The 16167-nt window shown below is 31.6% G+C and overlaps 1 protein-coding gene across 1 annotated transcript; it reads right to left on the reverse strand.

The window, feature by feature from the left end:
• Positions 1–14312: 14312 nt before the first annotated feature.
• LOC148543903 (uncharacterized) lies at positions 14313–15530 on the reverse strand. Its single transcript, XM_088498767.1, has 3 exons — positions 15029–15530; positions 14814–14848; positions 14313–14687 (listed from the first exon to the last, which is right to left on the reverse strand). Exons 1-3 carry the CDS (start codon positions 15528–15530, stop codon positions 14313–14315), a joined length of 912 nt encoding a protein of 303 aa, XP_088354893.1.
• Positions 15531–16167: the final 637 nt, after the last annotated feature.

Genomic DNA, 16167 nt, shown 5'->3' on the forward strand with positions numbered 1-16167 from the left:
CACAAAAAATTTATAAAACTAATAATAAAAATGTTGGTTGCTTAGAAATTTTCAACTTGTAACATACCTGTTTCATTTCAATTGTCACCGCAAACAGTGATACTACCCTTTTATTTTATGTATAAATTAAAATACGAATAGTGTTATGTGAATTATATTTAATTATTTAATTAGATATTCATACAATTGTAAGTGGATAGCAAGAAAAATAATACTTGACTATGTGTTAGATACAAATATGATAAGTAAAGTATATGATCGTTGAAGAAATCATGAAGCTAAGATTCGTCGAAAGATATGCTCCACACAAGTTTCTATCTGTTTTCAAAAAATAATTAGGTTACTATATTAATTAGTTATATATCAGAAAAAAATTTCACTAAGATTTAATTGTTATGATTATTTATAAGTACGAGTCTTAAAATCAGAAAAATAGATTTAATTTTAACTATTTGACAAAATATTCTAAACATCCTAACACTCTAAACACGAATTACAGAGGAAAAACAAAATGTTTCTTTCGCTTCTCCTTTTACTTTTAATTTTCATTTATATTTTTTCTTTCTTTTTTACTTTGTCTCTAATCTTTAACTTCGGTATGAAATTTTTTATGTAATATTATTTTTATCCATTACGGGAATATCAATAGTTTAAAATTACGTTGGTCCTGATATTATAGATTATGACACAAAAAATTTATAGCATTAAACTACTTTTACAAAAAGGTTGTAAGGGACAAAAGTCTCTGTCGATTAAAAAGATCAAGGTCTCTGTAGATAAAAAAATTAAATAATAAGTTTTTTAGTTATTATTTTCATATGAAAGAGTTTAATTTTTTATTAATAATTAATTTTAATATTATTTGTTATCTAAAATTTGAAATAATTTAACGTATATACTTTTATATTTGATTAGGTGTTAAGTCTGATACACAAATAAAAATAAATTTTTATACTTGCTATTTAAAAATAATATTTTTTCTCTCTCTCTCTCTCTCTCTATATATATATATATATATATATATATATAATTAGGTATTAGTATAAAAAAAATTATATTGATAGTTGTAAAATTAACTTAAATTTTTTTTAAAATAATTGAATCTTGATTCTAACTTTTAATCACAACATTAGTATCTTCTCTAAATTATATGTAATAAATATTTAAAAAAAGTGAAAATATATATTAGAAAGATAAGCAGTAAAAATTTAAAATTAAATAAAAAATTATGTATATAATAATATTTTTTATTTAAATTATATTATGTTGTTAATTTTATTTTTTATAGAACAGAAAGGTAGAAAAATAGAGAATGAGAAAAAGAAAGAGAAAGATAAAAAAGAAGAATGAAAGAGAAAGTTTGTTAATTTTAGAAGTTAAGAAAAAAATTTATTTTAGTTATAATAAAAAATATCTAGTCACACATTTTGATTTGTCAAATTACTAACATAAAATATAAATTATAAATTATATATAGAGTGGAAAGGATAGAGAGAAATAGAAAAAAGAGAGAGAGAGAGGTAGATAAGAGAATGTAAGAAGGAGGAGGTTTATTAATTTTGGAGAGAAATATTTTTTCTAAATTTTAATAAGAGAGTGTCATGTGACACATTTTAATTATTAAATTAGTTAGTAATATATAAATATAATAGATAATATAGCTATATTTTAATTTTAATATTTTAATTTTAATTTTAATTTTAATTTTAGTTTTAATTTGAATGCGATTAGAGAATGCCATGTTTTATATATATTTTGATTGTCAAATTTGTAATTAATCATTGATAATGATATATAAGAGAGATAGAGTGAGTGAAGGAACGAAAGAGATAGAGTAAGAGAGAAAGAAGAGGAAAAAATACTTTAATTTTAGACGAAAAAATTTAATTTCAATTATAATTAAAAAAATAATATGTAACACATTTTTGTTGTAAAATTAGTAATATATAATAGATTTATATTTTAATTTTTTCAAAATGTTGCTTCTTCTCTTCCTATTCTTCAATTTAATTTTTTATTGATATACTCTTTGATTTATCATCAACTCATAACGTTTGAAAAGTCGACTATTGTGATCGACAAAATAGCAAAAAGTTAATGAAGCACACATCATATAAAAATGTGGTATATGTGATGTGAAAATATATCAATAGGGTAAACCGCGGTTTTTTTTCCAATTAGCAGCGGTTTAGTAGACCACCCTAGTTATGGGTGCAGGGATTAGGTTTTTGCGGCGGTTTTCAGCAATCGCTGGTATAACTGCCGCGAAATCAGTATTTTGCGGCAACTCCATTTACCGGCGGTTTTATTAGGATTTAGTCCATTTTTTATCGGCGGTTACGAACTGCCGCAATATTATTATGTTTTTTAATTTATGACTGTAGCGGTTATAAAACCGCCGCTATTTTCAGTGCAAATTTAAAAAAAATTTCCTTTTAAAAAACATTGATTTTTTAAATTTGTCTAATTTTAAAGATAAATTTTTTTGCTTTTTTTGGACTTTTTAATGCTATAAATCTTAATATTTTTTATCTATTAAATATAAACTTGTGGCAAAAGTAACAAAATTAACTGAAAAAAAATAATATCTTTATAAAAATATCAACATAGTAAATCTCTTGCTAAGAATTGCATAATGAAATTCAAAAAAATGTTTGCTTCAAATCAAAATAAGTCCAATCTTAGGATTCTATTTTGTCTCTATCCTTCCACGAAATTCATCCATGCGATACTATTAAGTAAACAATCTGCATAAGGATAAATAACAATGTTTTAGTCTAATTAAACAATCGAACACACACTTAAGCCAGTGATATATATGACTTTTGATACTTAGTTATAAAATACTACCAAATTAGTATTTTTTTTTCTATACTAACCTTGCTATTGTCAATATTCGATGGTGATAAATTTCTCCTTGATGTATACATTGATTTTTCTGCTTCGTAAAAGTAAAACCTGGATGGCTGAATTTACAAACATAACGTGACTAATCTTAAATCCTAATCAATGGAAATTAGTTAATAAAGTATTTTTGGTAGGAAACAAAAATATAATTGTAAACTTGCTGCTAGATTATGATAAACATGACACTTACATATTCGGTGAGGGCTAAATTTGCCTCAAAGAGTGACCTAATTATCCCTATATCCTCCCAATAGTCATTGAAGAGAAAAACCTGCAAAATATTAGGAAAAATTATTGGTTACAAGATAAAAAAAAAAAAGACAAAATAAAAATTGAATTATGATAAAGTCCAAATTAGCGGCACGAAATTGACTTTACTTAAATATATTAGTTGAAAATTAATATTATAGATTTGGCTGAAGAGAGGAAGCAGGGGAGCACCGTTTTGGGGTCAAGGCCAGCAGAAGCAGCGCCAATCGAAGCTCATGGAGTAAGGGTTAGGGTTAATAAGATTGGGGGCTCATGGAGCACCTTTATGCTTGTAATCTTGAAAATTCTTGGTTTAGTGAACAATTCTAAAACCTAATCAAGAAAATCAAAATGAAAACAGAAAAAAATTGAAAGATGAATTTTTTTGGATACTAATAATCTGAACCAAGAAGCAGAGCAGACCTAAGGACAAGACCAGAAGAAGCAGGGAACAGATTGGCTATGGACCCACCAGCATGGGGAAGCGCAATGCAACTGGTACTAATGAGCGGGGATACACGGCGGCAATTAGGATTTGTGCGCGGAGGTGTGTTTCGTGTCTCTGCTCCCGTTTGTGTTTGCTCGATGAACAAAAGAAAGAAATCAGCTGATTCTTCACGTATTATATATACCCAAAACGATTGAATTGCAGCGATTTTACTAAACAGCTGCTATCCAACACAGTACTGCAGCTCAAGTGAAACCGCAGTTCAAAACCAACGCGACTCTACTAATTTGCGGCGAGTTCAAACACGGACGCTAATTTATGGCCGCTATCCTCCGCTTCTCTTATATTCTCTCATTCAAGAGCATTTTTTGTTTGCGTAAATTTTGTATAATTTTTTTATTTATTTTATACTTTTTTTTTTCGAAATCAAGAATTGAACTCTAAAATTTCTGATTATAGAAACTAATAATTATAAAACCGCCCCACCAAAAACTTAAACAAATAATTATATTTCTTACTAACTGGGATATAGTTTTTTTCTTTTGTATCTGTACGTACAGATGATACATCACCAAAAACCAATAATTAAAAAGAGTTTTATCATGTTGCTTAAGGTTTCGGATATTGTAATTTGTGGAGCACAATTTAATCTAGAGCCTATTTTAAGCTAAATTTTATCTTGAATAAGCTAAGGACAAATTGAAATGCTTATTACATTATAGTTGAAGTATGATTGGAAATAATAATAATAATAATAGGTCTTACTCAAGAAGCTTATTAACACTTTTATATGTTGTCCTTGTCTAGCAACAGAAAATATTATTGGAGAGAATATATAACAATAATGATTGACATCTTTATTAATTGTCAAATTAAAGCTTATTAGTAAAGACGAAAGATAATGCTATTGTCTCTTATCTCCTCAATTTTTACCCATTATTCAAAAAGTAATAATCACTAATAATATCATTTTCATATATAGAATGAATTTAAGTTAATCATAGTTTCACTGTCAGACATCATTGGACTCTTCTAAACATATAGATTTGTTGTGCATCCTTCGTTCAATAGGATCGGATAGTCATTTTGGAGTCATTAATCTGTTTGCAATATAATTATTTAGGTATTTCTTATTAATTTAATTTTTTTTTTAAAATATTTTCATAATATAATATCAAAACTTCTATGATAGAAAAATTTAGAATTTGATCCTTGTTATTTCAAAAGAAAAATATAAAAAATATTATTTATACACTAAAATCAGCCATTAATACATTTATATATAAATATATTAATGTGTGTTTGTAATTTTATATTCTAACATATATTTTATACTGGTAGCTGACTTCGATGAATATATATAGCATAAGACAAATTAAAAGATAAAAAAAGCCTATATAACAAATTCAAGCAAACTAAAAAGAAAACTTAAAGGAACATATTAAAAATATAATTATTTTTTTATTAATTTAAATTTTTAAAAAAATAATTTCATAATATAATTATCATCATTTACTGCATTTACCTAATAAACATAAACATGTTTTTTTTTTCTTTCGTGAGTATATATATTGTCAATACGATGTTTAAAAAATATATATACATTCATACTTTAATTTTCCATGGCAATAGAATCTTGAATTTGTTTTACATGGCGAAAAAATTTGCAGTAATCTGAAAATAATGATGTCTTTTTTTATTTTTCAAACTGAAGAAGACCAAGAAGCATCCATTATTCATATATATGTACGAATAAATTATTAATTTCTTACACATGAAACGTGAGAGTTGAGACTCGTGTATGATGATAACACCTCATGATTGTTATAGGGCTTGTATATATTAGTTAGATGCTTTTCTACAATTATATTGTACAACACACACACTTTGGTGGACTTGTTATTATATTCTCATCCAACCTGCTACATTTCATTATGAAATATTTTTCTTGAGACTAAAGGCAACATAGAAGCTAAGAGAGAGAACAAACATTGTTGTAGGCTTGTAGCTAATAATGCTCTACAAAGTTATATAAGAAACATACTCTCAAATTTTATTAGTTCTAGAGTTTGAATTTCGTTATTCACATAAAAATTAATTTGATGGGTTATTTGATATAAGTATTTTTATATAAAAAAATTGGAGACATATATATATATATATATATATAATTTTATCAACACTTAAAAAGTGGTACTAAAATTGAAATAATATTTTTTTAACTTAAAAAACTAAAAATAAAAAATATTATCAAAATATAAATATAAAAATATGAATTTAATTTTTGAAATATTTTTTAAGTGTTGACAAATTTTTTTTTTGTTACTGTTATCATAATCATAGAAACTTATACAAATATGAAATAGAATTTTATATTCATCAACACTTAAAAAAATAGAAACTTATACAAATATGAAATTAAAAGTATTTTTGATAACTGAATGTATTTTTTAAAAATTTATACAAATATGAAATAAAACTTCTTAAAAAATATATTTAAAAAATGAAAAAATAAGTACTTTTTTAAAATTAATCCAAAGTAACCGTATATTACATTATTGATAATTCTTAAAATAATTTAGTAATTTAAAATTTATTGAAAAGAATAAAGTTTTTTTTTTTTAAATTATTGTAAAAAATCTTTTGAAGGACAGCTCTTCCGAGTTTTAGTCGGTTATGCATAAGGGAAGAAGATCAAAACTTTAACTACTACCAAAGGATTCGAGAATTCGAGGTAAAAGAGGCTCTCAAGCAGATGAAAAATGGAGAGCAGTAGGATGAAGACACAAATTTTTATGTTCTTGTATTTTGTTTAGTGATAAACTAAAACAAATTATAAAAATTTAATTTATTCTCATTTTTTTCCTTTCAAAAAATTTGAAAAAAAAAATATAATAATAAAAAATTATAAAAATATAACAAATTTATAAAAATATAACAAATTTATAAAAATATAATTATAAAAAATTAATAAAAATAATTATAAAAAATAAAAAAATAAATTGTGTTCCTTATCAGCGTTTTTGTGTATTTTTTGTCAAGATGGACATAAAATATATTAATTTAATGTCTCTGAACACAATATCTTTATTCATTTTTCATCTATCAAACACGATTTTATGTCTCTATATTCTTATCTCAATATCTTATCCCTGAAAACAAACGCAGCCTTAATAACATTGTGCTATTAATAATTAATACCACTTGTTGGCGTTCTATATTGTGATGCTAATCCTTTCTTAGTTAGTGCTAATAAAATCTGTTTATGGCTTTTTCTTGTTTGAAAATTGGTTTGCATGTGTGTTTATTATTTGTCTTTCTGTTCATAAAGTTTAGGAGCCACGAGAGCAATGATTGTGAAAATAAGCACACCATGCACCCAGTAGCCACTAACAGCCTTTGGCCCCACACAAGTACAGCCACGTCGATGTGGACATACACCACAATTTTCACTATTATTATGCTGCTGCACGTTAAAACATTTCTTAATTCATTTGTAGGGTTTCTAATTTCAATTAAAGATACAGACACTATATATATTGAGAAAGAGATGAGTAATAGCTCAAATAGTATAGTCTTCCCATACTTAATTAAGAGGTTACGAGTTCGAGTCTTCTATCTTTGGTAAAAAAAAAAAAAAGAGAGAAAGAGAAAGAGAGAGAGAAATTAATATAATTTTTAGTGAAAATAATAAAATTTTGTTTTTTATTTTTGTTATTTTTATAATTTTATAATTATAAAAATACTAAAAATAAAATAAAAAATAAAAACATAAACCAAATAAATTTTTATGTTTTATTATTATTATTATTATTATTATTATTATTATTATTATTATTATTATTATTATTATTAGGGTTTGTGATTAAAAGATAAATTAGTGCTGAGAGGATCAGAAATGGGTTTCGGAAAAAAATTGAACATAAATCCCGTAAGATTAAATCAGGTATGTGGAATGCACCAAATTAGCCCACTTGGTGATATATTTACATGTCATAACTAAATCCATAATTGAACTTTAATTCATGTGATTATTTTGTTAACTCCATGATATTTCATATGAATTTTGATTAATAAATAAATATAATTTAATAATTTTATTAATGTGTTATCTCATGTTTGCTTAAAATAAATGGTAGTGTATTAAAAAACAATTTCTTTAACACAAACAAATTAGGTATTTTTAAAGGATTTAATTTTGATACATTGTCAGTGTAAAGTAATTTTACATGTGTATTTAATTACGTAACATTATATCAGCTAAAATAATTATCTTTTATATTGATTACGTGAATGATCATCTAAAAGAATAAACATGATGGCACAAGTGTGTAAACTAAAATGTTTTACATTGTCAGTACAATAAAATTAAACTCTTTTTTAAATATAAAAAAATATAAATATTAAAATATACAATTTCAAAAAGAGTAAATGACCATTTATACCCATGAAAGATTGACAAATATACCCATAGAAAAAGGAAAATCACTTTGTAACCACGAAAAATGACTTCTGTGTGCCAGAAGTACCCTGACGTTGGTTACACACTTGGTCCGTTAATATCCGAATCTACGTGGCAACAAAACCACTCCAAACCTATCTATGTGTAACCCAACGTATACCTCTACAAAAATTGAAACCCTAACATGCCTTTCTTCTTCCTTTCTTCTCAATTGTTTACCCTAACCCAGAAATTGAAACCATTTCATTTTCGTTTCTTCCTCAAATATAAACATTGACAAAGAAAAACCCTCTAACCCATGGTCATGTCTCTGCGCAGATTTAACTCTACTACGAGTAATATAAGTTGCAGCAATGCTTTAAGTTCGAGGAAGAAGAAGGAAAAGAAGCTTGATGGGAGATGCTTCTGTGGACTGGAGGTTGCGTTAATGGAATATGGCACGGTAACAAACCCTAATAGATGGTTCATCCGATGTCCTCTTTGAAAGGTAATGGCTTAGCGTTTTTGTTTTTTTTTTTTTGTAAAGGTTCCTTTTTTTAATTTTCGTTGACAATTGGATGGGTGTGGGTATTTTGATTTTCCAGACACGAGACTGCAAATATTTTATGTGGATGGATGAGATCGAAGAAGGTTGGGAAGGTCTTACAAGATCGTTAGCTAAAAAGAATATAGAGCATTCTCATGCAAGCTTTGAAGATGGGTTGACAATCACTGCAGTTAAAAGGGAGAATCATGAAAGCTTTTCCATGATTGTAAGAAAAATAGAAAAACTCAGGGATGAAGCTAGAACAAGTAGAGTGTTGCTTGTAACTATAATATTGGTGGTTGTGTTTTGTTTAGCTTGTAATTTGTATTTAGTGATGAAAATATAGGATTAATATAATCTGGAGATCGTTGTTGTTTATGAGCATTGTTTGTTATTAAGAATGATAAACTAGTTTGAAGTAATTCAGTTTGTTATATTTGACAGAAGTACCCATAAATGATTAATCAGATGGCATAAATAACTATGTGTATTTGCTTTATTTGACTAAATAGATCTTGTAAGATTAATGAGATGATGTCTAAAATATGCATTTGTCACGTACTAATTCATGTCATACATAACCGAAACATAGATCTCTAATTCTATAACAGTGTCTTTAAAGGTTAAAACAAACTTCAGCATGTGATACATTGTGGATTTATCAAAAAATACAAGAGTCTAGTATCTATTAAAGAGTACCTCATATTACCAAAATAAAATTAAAAAGTCTAGGAACTATGCTCAGAACATCATAATAGCAGAATAAAACAGAAGAGTCTATCATCTAATCTCTCTTGATCACATGAAATATACTAACAAAACAAGCCCAAAAGTCTAATTCAGATTAAAGCAAGATTGAACCAATACAGCAAAATAAGTAGTTTTCATCAACAAAACAACTATGATATTGGAGTTGATTTGCTTCTCCCACTTGAAACAACATTATTGGGCCCACTAGATGTTCCTTTACCTCTAACCATTGTTCCTCTACCTCTAATAGTTGATGTTACACCAGGTGTAGGCATAAACTGCATAAAACGTGTGGTAGTCCCAATACTTGCACCTTGCATTATTTGAGGTGTAATTATTGGTCTTGTTTCTAAGTTGGTTGTGGGAGGGTTGGTAGAGGGAGGTCTGGTAGATGGCGGAGCACTAGGAGGAGGTCTCTTAACATTTCTCCTTTTAACAGATTTTTTGGTTGTTGCAGGGTTCGATAGGGGATTTGGTTGAGTTTCCTAGAGTTGATACAAGAAGAAATAGATGAGTGATTGCAGAATGTAACATAGTTAATGACAAATGAAATGAAATGGCACTTACAACTGCAGCTTGTGGGGCTGCTGAAGCACTTCCCTCACCAGTGCCTGCTGCTGCTTCAGCATCTGCAGCTTCCAAGGTTTTCTCCCAATACATTTTGGCTAAAACATCAGGATCTTCATCTCCCCCATTTACATACTTCTGAGGTGCACCATTCCTACTAGCCATGGCTTCTTTCCTCTTCTTGCAACTTCTCTTGTTATGACCCCTGGATACATCTCTGCTAGGTGTAAACTCCGTTAAATTAGTTAATAAATTAATTTTTAATAAAGAAAATTAGAAATACGAATATTATATTAAATTAGGATAGAACTCATCAAAACGAAAATTTTGACACTAATTTTGAAGAATTCAGCCCAAGATTGGACCGAACGGGCCGAACCGGTTGAACAGGGACCAAACCGGGCCCGTGTGCCCAACCGGCCCAACACTTAAGTGGACCCGGGCTTTCTTCTTCCTCATTTCAGCTGAAGTAACGCTGAAAGCTACAGGGGAGAAGAGAAACGAAAACTTCCCCAACCCTCTTACGGTAGTTTCAAAACGCCGTAACTCCTCCGTCCGAGTTCCGATCGCCGCACCGTTTACGGCCACGCGACCATCACGTCGAGCTCTACGTTTTTACCGGAACAATTTCATAGGTAAGCCATTAATTACTCTCAGCCACTCCTTTCCCTCAATTTTTGAAAGTATTGTAGGGGTGTTGAATTTCTTTACTTTTTTGATGTTTTAGGATCCAATTAGCTTGAGAAAAACGTTTACTCTTGCTTATATGAAGCTTGGGTAAGATGAGGATACCATAATTCCATTTTAATTTTACTGAATTTGAGCTTTGGGTATTAAATTGGGTATATATGTGTTATAAATGTGTATTAGGTTATGAATAAATAATTGGAGCTTTAAATTGTGAATATCGAAACTTGGAGGAAGCTGTTTTGTTGAGGTTTTTGGGGCTGTGTTGGTTTTAATAAGTTGCCTTGATCACTACGAGGAAACCGGCTAAGGTATGGTTTAGGTTTCTTGCATTTAATATATAACGTTCTATGAAAACTTAGACTAGATGACCATAGGATAAGTTGAAATGCAGGTGTATATTTAATGTTTAGTATCTTGATGATGGACATGTTTGATTTGGTGCTTGTTGGATAATTGGTGATTTGATGAATTATTGTAGTTTGTTGCTGTTGATTGGTTGGTGATGATAGATGGATTGTTGTTTAATGTGTTGAGGATATAAGCAAATAAATTTAGAAGTGGTGACTTATAGTTCTGAATGATGGATTTTAGGAAAATGTATAAGCATTATTGTTGGTATGAGGCATAATTATTATGGTGGTTGATGTGTTATTGAAGAAGTGTTGGAAAGTGCAGGTTTGTTGATTATTGGCATAGGATTTGTCTTGGTTGAAAATAAGGTTTTGAAAGTTTGCAAAAAGTTGGTTTTTGGTCGAATTTCAGCAAGGCATAACTTAGCTTCCGGACCCTCAATTTGCTTCCAACTTGTTTTAAAGTAAAAACTGGGTTCATGAAATTTATGCCATTCGAAGAACGAGTAAAAAATATTTTAAATTGAAAAAGTTATGGGTGTTGGAAGATTATAACCAAAAACTGTTTTCTTTCAATTATACAGCTTTACTACTGAATCTGATTTTTTTTAAGAAACGTACGTCCACGCGTACGCGTGGCATGGAATTTTTGGCGATGCGTACGCGAATGGTCCTATGCGTACGCGCAAGGAGCTAGCAAGCATGTCCACGCGTATGCATGATTCACGCGTACGCATGACAAGGGGACGCGCGCGCGAGCTGCATTTTTACACTCCCATGCGTTCGCGTGAGTCATGCGTACGTGTAGCCCGTTTTTCAGCAAACATGATTTTTATGAGTTTTAAACTCTATTTTAAACTTATAAACCTCTATTTTCATTCCTTTAGTCTTAAATAATAGTAATAAACCTAATAACTAGATGAAGTTAGGAAAATGGGATAACTTGGAGGTGAAGTAATGCTGAAAAGTGATAAATTGATTATGAAATGTTACGGATGATCATGTATGATACTTGGGTTGAATAATCAAATGATCGGAGATACGAGATTCTCTGGGTAAAGTACCGTGGCTTGCCACCACATATACCAGGTCAAAAACTCGATACTCTGTTGACCCTGCGACGTAAGGGTGACCGGGCACTTATAAATTCTCGAGAATGGTACCCCCATTGAGCGATTTGATATATATATGAGTAAAAGCTATGCATAGACTCATGGGATGCACGTCGGGAGACAATCCAAAGGTTTAGCAAACCGGACTTGTTAGGTTGGCTTGATAACCGACAGATGAGACTCATCAGCCATATGACAGGCATGCATCATGTGCATATTACTTGAATTACTTGATTGTGCATTAACTGGGTGTGCCTAAGTGCATTTGCTATGTTAAATGTATATTTGCTACCTGTAGTACTTGTAACCTTCTTGTGTTTGCTTTTATCTGCTTATTTGTCTATGAAATGTTGTCGGAGATGGAGGTATGGAGGAAAGGCAATGAGACTTAGGTTCAAGATTAAGTTAAGATAGGCTTAGCTACTTTTAGAGAACCACCCTTTATGGCTTCTGTTTATACTTTAAGCTTTATATTCTGAGTGTTAGTGTTCTAGGATTGCCTCTGGCATTCCCAAGACCTTATATCTTATGTGTGTGACACCTTTACCATGTTGAGAACCTTTGGTTCTCATCCCATACTATGTTGTTATTTTTCAGATGCAGGTCGAGAGGCACCACCTTAGGCGTCTGAGCTTCTGAAGCGAAGTGATTGTCGGGTTACTTTTTGGATTGTATAGTCATACATATACATGTACTTAGTTTTCTCTCCACATAACTTGTCCTTTCTGATCTTCTTAGAGGCTTACGGAGAGACAGAATTTTATTTATGTAAATTTGGGTTTTGGATATGTATATATATGTGTATATATTCTCCGACCAGTCTTGACTTCGCGGGCTGAGTTAGGAGCTTGTTATTTTGTATCTTTGGCCCTCTATTCCTACTTTTGTTATCTTATGCCTGATAGTTATAGTTTTCTTAGCACGCAAGTTAACTCGTTTCTTGAGCGTTGTGCTTTTATTTTGCGATTTTTATTTCATCTATTCTCCAAGGCTCCTAGTATATTATAATTTTACTGCTATTATATGTAAACATTTTATTTTAGAGGTCGTAATACTACACCACCTCTGTTTTACGGCTTAAGCATAAAGATCAGAGTGGTAGGGTGTTACATTTTGGTATCAGAGTGGTCCGTTCCTATAGAGCCTAAAAAACGGACTGACTATGCTTCTGTGCATTCTTTGTATATGTGTTTATGTGCTATTAGAATATCTGACTAATATATATGGCATAAATATTTGTGAGCATGCATTTAGAACTTAAAGCATTAAACCTGCGATATTGAGACTGATCAACTTAATATCACTTGTTTGGTGTGATATGGACCAGATGTCGACTCGCGGACGAGGTAGAGGTAGGATAGGCACCGTTACTCCTGGCCCGGAAAATATGGCGACAGCTATGCAGCTATGCAGACGACAGTCGAGGCACTGGGTAATCAGATAAACCAGGGTAATCACGACAATAATAATGACGAAGAAGGCCCTATGACACTTGCTATATATCTGAAAGTTCATCCTCCGACCTTCAGGGGAACCTCAAATCCCACTGATGCAGACAATTGGATTCAGGCAATGGAACGAGCACTGCAGGCTCAACAGGTTCCTGAAGAGCAATGGGTTGAATTTGGAACTTATCAACTGCAAGGAGAGGCTCAGTATTGGTGGATGGGAACACAACGTATCCTGCAGGTTGATGGCGCTACGATTCCTTAGGAGGTCTTCTGAACAAAATTGTATAAGAAATATTTTCCTAATTTGGTTAGAAACGCCAAGAAACTTGAATTGATGCAATTAAAGCAAGGCCAAATGACTGTTACTGAGTATACTAGCAGGTTTGAGGAGTTATGTCGCTTTTCTCGTATCTGTCAAGGTGCGTCTGAAGATTTTACTGAGTGGAAATGTAGTAAATATGAGGGAGGTCTTCGGAGTGATATTCTAAACTTCGTTGCCCCAATAGAGATCAAAGTATTCTCTGAATTGGTGAATAAGAGTAGGGCGGCTGAGGAATGTGTGATAAAGGCAGCAGTAGAGAAAGAAAGTTTGAGGGTGCCTTTTCAGAGGACTTCAGGGAGAATTGGTCAGCCTCCCTCACTGTCAGATTTGGTTCGACTCTTATTCTCTCCTTTAATTCATCTACAACCCATTTTTCGTTAGCTGACTTACAATTGTTATTTCTGTTGTAGGTGTGTTCATTGACAAATGTCTTGACCTAATAACTCAAAGGAAAGGATCTCTTAGCACAATATATTTGTCACGGACATTCCTCATTATAGTAGATTGCTTTGCTTCTAGTTGAATTATATCGAGGGAAGAATATGCTCCTTCCAATGTTGATGTTAAACTTTTGAACTAGCTTTCTGAAATGGCTAAGTGTTTCAAATTCCATCCCCAACTCCAACCGGACTTGGCTGACAGGAGCATCAGCATCTTCATCACTTGCTATGCTTCTCAATTCTTCAGATTCATAACAATGATATCCAGCATTTTCATCCGAAAATTCTTCTGACTCAATAGGCACATAGATGGATGGAGGCTTGTCAGGATCAGGATTGGATATAAAAGATTGTCCAGTTGGAGGAGGCCTCTTTGCTGATCTTCTCTTGCTTACCTTAGGCCTTCCCCCAACCTGCTCATCTAGGTTGGTCTAGTTGTTCTGAGGAGTATTGTTAGTATCAGAGGGTGGGATTGGATCTTGTTCAGGGTTTGATTGTAAAAGTGAGTTTCTATATGGATGTGGAATGTATTGGGTTACTTGTTCAACTGCTTGGGCTTCATTCTCATTAGATACTAAGACAAAAGTTGCACTTAGAGATGTTGAACCAGGAATATGTATTGGCTGCTACTCTTGCTCAATGGGATGTTGTGAAGGTTGTGATTAATTAGAAGGTGGCTCATTTGGTTACATAGGTGTTGTGGGAGGCTGAGACATCTGTTTTGCTGGAGATCTTTGTTGGGCCATATTAACACCATCCTCCTTTTGGGTCTCAACCTCAATCTGGCTGCTTGCTTCATGGGCCTCTTCCCTATTCTGGGCCTCACTATCCATAAGTCTTCTTCTTGGAGTCTTCTTTAGAGTTGGATTCCTCTTAGCACAAGTTTTCAATCTCATCTTTGTTAGATTAATATTCTCTTCAACAATAATAGGATCATTTACAGGGTGCTCTGTGTATAAGTGAATTCTGTTACCATTCTTCATAGCAGCCTCATACAGTTTAACTATGTCCATATCAACCCTTAACAATTTTAACCTATTATCAAGCTCCTTACCAGGTTCTAGCCAATAAAAATCAGTAATGGATATATACCCAATGTTCTTTAGCAAATCATTTATGAAAAATCCATTGAGAGTATCCACATTAACCCTCTCAATCTCTGTTACTTTTCCACCAACATACATAAGCTTTCCACATGGACCTCGCTCAAATCGCCACCAACGATTAATACACAGAATAATATGGATAGTGGCCATCCCTGCAAGCAATACAGTATAATCTAAGGTACCATCCCATGTAATTACAGACAACAACATAGCAACTGAGAATCTAACTCAAACCAAAAAATTCTGAAAATATTTCTCAAGCCCATAGAAGATAATTAGAATATTCAAAAAATTTTCAGAAATATTCTAAGACGGAAAAATTAGTAATGGCATACTTCTGTTCTCTATGGAGCAACGACGGTGAGCTATGGATAGTGGATGACGAGATGCTTACAACAATGGTGGGCTATGGGTAGTGTGGACGGCGAGATGATTTCAACGACGGCAGGTAGTGGACGGCGAGATGCAGACGATGGTGGCCTGCAGGTAGTGAAGCAACGACTTGATTAAACTGGGAAAATATCTCTATCGTAGAGTGGTGGTGCTCTAGTCTTCTTCTCTGATTTGGAATGGCAGTGGCGACAACAACGGAGCTCTGCTAGGGCACAGAGGGGGATGTAAGGGTTTTTTTGCCATTTCTTAACCAAAAAAAAATTGGCTCACACGTAGATAGGTTTGGAGTGGTTTTGTTGCCACGTAGGTTTGAATATTAATGGGCCAAGTACGTAACCAACGTCAGGGTACTTCTGGCACACAGAGGTCATCTTCCGTGGTTACAAGGTGAGTT

This window comes from Arachis ipaensis, chromosome B9 (assembly GCF_059453495.1).
Source record: "Arachis ipaensis isolate K30076 ecotype BB chromosome B9, ASM5945349v1, whole genome shotgun sequence".
Taxonomy (NCBI): Eukaryota; Viridiplantae; Streptophyta; class Magnoliopsida; order Fabales; family Fabaceae; genus Arachis; species Arachis ipaensis.